The sequence below is a fragment of the Diceros bicornis genome, chromosome 7 (assembly GCF_020826845.1).
Source record: "Diceros bicornis minor isolate mBicDic1 chromosome 7, mDicBic1.mat.cur, whole genome shotgun sequence".
NCBI lineage: Eukaryota > Metazoa > Chordata > Mammalia > Perissodactyla > Rhinocerotidae > Diceros > Diceros bicornis.
In genome coordinates this window covers 56,010,193-56,015,580 of record NC_080746.1, presented here as the reverse complement: position 1 = coordinate 56,015,580, position 5,388 = coordinate 56,010,193, and the positions used below count along the sequence as shown (strand labels likewise).

The following is a 5,388-nucleotide window of genomic DNA, read 5'->3' as shown; positions in this document are numbered from 1 at the left end:
ACAAACCTACTCTCTCGCTCCCTTCCCCCCAAAAAAGGAAAGCAATAAGGGTCAGGGCCATTATGCCTATGTCTTAGGGTGTATGTGTGTGAGCTGTGAGCAGCCAACAGTCAGCTGCTAGAGGGCAGGCCAGCAACTCTGTCTACTACAGTCTACCCCTTGAACCTCTCAGGTTCATTCACTTATCATGAGAAGTTCACTCTATCTGGACATAGGGTTTCCAGGATTCTGAATAGTCACAGTTTCGGGAGAAATTTCTAAGAGAAGGATTAGTGAGTGGGATTAATTACTGCCCCTGCTGCTGCAGTCAGTCCCCAGTCTGCAAGTGACAGTCATCATCTCTCTCCCCTACCACCCATTCTACATTCCCTTCTCCTTTCCCTTCACAGTCAATCACTTCAGTGGTCTAGATGGATCTTCTTCTAGTGTGAAACAGACCCTCATCCCTGACAGTTCTGAGTCCCCGGTCACTATGCCTCATCAGGCTATGGTTGCTTTAATTGCTCATTTACGGTTAAAGTTGGTCATGGAAGAAACAAGAAATGTTCCTGTGCCTGAGTGCCAACCTCCCAGCCCCCATTATGTAAGAGCAATCTTACTTCCTCCTGAAGATCAGGGTCAATTACCCTTGGGAATGGGTAGCTCCTTTTTCTATCTGCTGGTTTACTTGCACAGTGGGCTTAAAATGACCAGGCAACAACTGTAGCTTTAAATTTAGTGAGACTTACTGTGTCTCTTGTGGAATTAGAACTGCTTAATCCACAGAGGCTAAAATCATCGAGACAGCGAGCACAAATTCCCCCAAAAGGTCACTGTGGGTAATAGTGAGTGGAGCCACTCTAGCTTCCACCCCTGGTTCTTGGCAGGAAGCATCACTTTTTAATGGGCATCCAAGCCCATTAGTGGGATCCAGCTAAAAATGGATCCTTTGGAGCCACCCTGGTGGCGTAGTGGTTAAGTTCGCGTGCTCGGCTTAAGAGGCCCAGGGCTCACAGGTTCTGATCTCGGGCACGGACCTACACAACACTTATCAGGCCATGCTGTGGCAGCGTCCCATATATAAAGTGAAGAAGATGGGCACGGATGTTAGCCCAGAGCCAATCTTCCTCAGCAAAAAAAAAAAAAGAAGGATTGTTAGCTCAGGGCTAATCTTCCTCACCAAAAAACAAATAAATAAATAAATAAAATAAAATTTAAAAAATGGATCCTTCCCGTTGGACAGAGGCATAGACCCCATTATCACTCCCTGATTAGTGTTGCTAGTAGATTTCTTATGCAGTCATTTCAAGCCTCCCGGCCACCTCCGACTATATTACTGATATATCAGTACTTGGTAAAAAAGAAGTGATATCAATGCCAAAAATGTAAGGACTTATAGGAAAAAAATGTTCATGTTGAATTCAATGCTAACTTCTCGGCTCCCACAACCTGCTCTGAGTCTCTCTGTCCTGTCACCTATGTTCTTTCTCTGGGTCTGACTCTCCCACGAGACTGTGGATACGTGGAGGGCAGCAACTGTGTCTGGTTCGTTTCTGTCTCTAGCACCTAGTAAAGATTTTTATGAATGATTGAATGATCAAATTTTTTTTTTTTTTTTTTTTTTTTGTGAGGAGATCAGCCCTGAGCTAACATCCGCCAATCCTCCTCTTTTTTTGCTGAGGAAGACGGCCCTGGGCCAACATCGGTGCCCATCTTCCTCCACTTTATATGGGACGCCGCCACAGCATGGCTTACCAAGCAGTACTTTGGTGCGCGCCCGGGATCCGAACCAGCGAACCCCGGGCCGCCGCAGCGGAGCACGCGCACCCAACCGCTTGTGCCACCGGGCCGGCCCCGAATGATCAAATTTTATTCATCACATTAATGATTGATGAAAATTGTGAAAACTACGATTATTCTATAACACCAGTAGGAAGCCTTTTTGATCCAGTATTTGAGGACCAGGTTTAGCTGTCTGCTCAACTGAATGAAGGATATTTAGGCTGCTGTAATTCGTTTAAAAATATTTATTGTGTTTCTATTCTGTGCTAGGCACTATCATTGGTGTCCAGGGAGCTGAATTAGTTGCATCTAATGATCAAGGGCCCCCAGAATTCCCTGGCTCCCAAGAACACGCTATTTTGGTGATGGCTGCTTTGACATCCTTGTTCCTCAGTGTGTAGATGAGAGGGTTGAGGACAGGTGTGAGAATGGCGAACACCACATTGCCCATGATGTGGAAGTCGAGGGGCAGGTCAGCCCTGTAGGCCACGTAGGCTATGGCAATGGAAGAATAGTAGATGCCAACCACCAGGAGGTGGGAGCTGCAGGTGGAGAAGGCTCTTGAGCGTCCTTCTCGGGAGCTAATGTGAAGCACTGAGGCCAGGATGTGGGCATAGGAGAGAAGGACCAGGAGAAGGGGCAGGAAGGACACCACCATGGCGATGCAGAAGCCCATGAAGGTCTGAGGAGTGGTGTCAGTGCAGGAGGCCTGGACCACAGCCAAGTGGTCACAGAAGCAATGGTAGATGTGAGCAATGTTGTGGAAAGCCATGTGGGAGGTCTGCACCACTGCTGGGATGGGCAGGAGGAGGGCGCTGAGCCAGGCACTGGCTGCCAGTGCAGCGTTGGTCTGTGGGGCCATGAGGACAGGGTAGTGCAGTGGGCGGCAGGTAGCCACATAGCGGTCATAGGCCATGACCACCAGGACGAAGGCTTCAGAGCAGGAGAAGCTGTGGAAGAGGTACATCTGCAGGAAGCAGGCAGGGAAGCTGAGGAAGCGGTCCCCAAGCAAGAGTAGGGACAGCATCCTGGGGATGGTGGTTGTGGTGGAGAGGACGTCCAAGGCCGAGAGGTTGATCAGGAAGAAGTACATGGGCTTGTGGAGGCTGGGCTGTGCCACCACAGCTACTAGGATCAGAGCATTCCCCACCAGGATGAGCAGGTAGATTAAGAGGAAAATCAAGAAGACAGGGAGGAAGAGGGATTTGGGCAGAGAGGCGATGCCCACCAGGTAGAAGACAGGTGAGGAGTCCTCTGATCCATTACAGGTGGCTTCCATAATGAGTCAGGGCTGAATGTCTACACACAGGCATTGGGAACATCAGCACATATCTGGAAACCAAAACAATCAGGGAAACATTAACTAGAACATTCATCTTTTTCTTTCCAACTGCAGATCTCAATCCCAACAGTTTCTTTGTTCCTGGAATTTCACAGCACAACTAAGACGCCCAGGATGGTGAGGTGTCTAATGATTATGGTCAAAAGAGCTGGTCCTGTCTGAGGGGGAAGAGAGGTGGACACAAACACTGGCAGGGCTGTCACAGGGCAGGAACACTTACAAAGAACCAGGGCCAGTATCAGCAACTCCAGGGCCCGGAGTTCAGCCCCACATGTGGAATAAATTTCTTACAATTAGGACTATCCCATAAGGCAAAAGACTGGGTTGAAAATTAGTGCATTCCATACAACTAGAAGTATGCAAGACTGGGGTCTTTGGCTGAAATGCCACAGAGGAGGTTTAATATTTGGGCAGGAGCTAGATTAAAAACTTTTAAGTAATCTTCTACCCCTAGATCTACTGGTTCTTAAAAAAAAGTATCGTAAATGAACCACATCAATCAGACAGCAGGGTTTGGGGCAAATTTATTCCATCAGAGAGAAAAAATCTTGAGAAGCATCTATTTATGTTCAAATGTCAATTAAAAATCAAGTAGCGTCTTTATTATTTTAAGTTGCTCCTTTAAGGATGCCTCATGTGGTTGCCTAGCTCCTGATACCACAGGTGAAGGAACATTCTGGGTGTGGTAATGTTGATGAACCACTTACTAGATTTTGCCCACTATCAGCACCAGAATCTTGACTGCAGACATTTGGCACAAGACCATCCAGCTCAGATATCTCTACACGGCACGTCCTGAGTGGAATTCCTTAACCTGAGACTTTGTGAAGACAGGAGAATCGCTGGTGGAGAGCGATGAAGCTAAACCCTGGAGTGAAAACTCTATACACTTTACTCTAAGGTTCTCTTTACTCTGCTTATGAACCTCCAAGCCTAGAGGATTGTCAGTGGCCTCTGATAACGACTTCCAGCTCCTGAGCTCCAAGGAACTGGTGGGAACCCTTCTTCAGGGATGGCTGAAAGAACCACTTCTGTGCAGCTCTGGCTTCAATTCCTTTTCTACACCTCACTCCGTTCTCATCTCACTCCATCTGGGCTGGGATGTGTGTCTCTTGAATCAGTGTTCTTTGTCTCTACACTTCCATACACTGAGGATTCCCTTTCTGTGATATCGTATTGTGGTTGATAGGGAGAGTTGCTTAACCCAAGAATGGCTTCCCTTTCTGCATAGCTGCTGCTAAGGCTCTCTGTCTGTTTCAGTCTAACCTGGGTACCCTGTGACCTGTCCTTGTATCCTGTCTCTTGGTCATACCCAGAGACCAACCATCCTGATTTGCCCAGAACTGCCTGGTTTTAGCTCTGAAAGTCCCATATCCCCGGAAATCCCTCAGGCCCTGGTAAACCCGGGTGTTGATCACCCTATGAAGGTGGAGGCATGATATACTCTTTGGTAGAAGGAGTCGTTTCCCGAATAGAATCCAAGTTGAAGGCAGATTCTCCCCCTTTTGGGAAAAAACAGACTCCAGGGTACTTAGAGTCACCTGGCAGCTCGGCAAGGGTCACTGTTTAGCATCTCATGCCCCCTGCCCCGGAGCCTTCCTTCCTTCCTGGGCCACCACAGACAACTGAAAAGTTGCAGAGAGAAGACCAGGCGCTCTGCAGACAGTGATGCCACTCTCCAGGGGCTGTTGAAGAAGGTTACTGCACATCCATGGAGGCCCCAGCCCCCTGAAGTGAGACTCTCCAACCCACAGAACTGAGCTGAGAGGAGTGCCGACTTGCTCTTTACCCTTACTAAGCCATCCAGGGCCAGGTTATGTCGACACTCCGATCCCCGCCTCTCTGTCCCGATGACCCCTTGAGTGGTTCCGCTTGGTTTTCCAAAACCAACTCCAGCTTCTGCCTCTTCTAACCAAACCCTTCTCATGTCATAGAATATGTAAGAGTGGAAATGGCCCTGAAGATCGCTGAGTTCCTGATCCTTCTTCACAAATGAAGAATCAGGCGGGGGTGGGGATGGGGAGCAGCCCAGCTCGATGGCAGGTCAGTGTCAGACCTGGTCCTGGAAAGCAGGCCTCCTGGCTCTGGCCTTGGACTCTTTCCACCAAGCCAGGCCACCTGGAGAATTCGGAAGCTCTGGTTTCCACCTGGGGAAAAGTTAGGCCAAAGGTTTTATTTTCTTCTCTTCATTTCTTAGGCTAATGTCAGAGACAAGTATAAATTGCTGTTTTGTTCTGAGGGAGTTTCCAAACAGTTTCAGATGGACTGGTTACTAAATAGAGGCT

At 48.3% G+C, this 5,388-nt stretch overlaps 1 protein-coding gene across 1 annotated transcript; it reads right to left on the bottom strand.

Moving 5' to 3' along the window:
* Positions 1–2,077: 2,077 nt before the first annotated feature.
* LOC131407942 (olfactory receptor 2AT4-like) lies at positions 2,078–3,040 on the bottom strand. Its single transcript, XM_058544534.1, has one exon. The coding sequence runs from the start codon at positions 3,038–3,040 to the stop codon at positions 2,078–2,080; it is 963 nt and encodes a 320-aa protein (XP_058400517.1).
* Between the last annotated feature and the right edge of the window lie 2,348 nt (positions 3,041–5,388).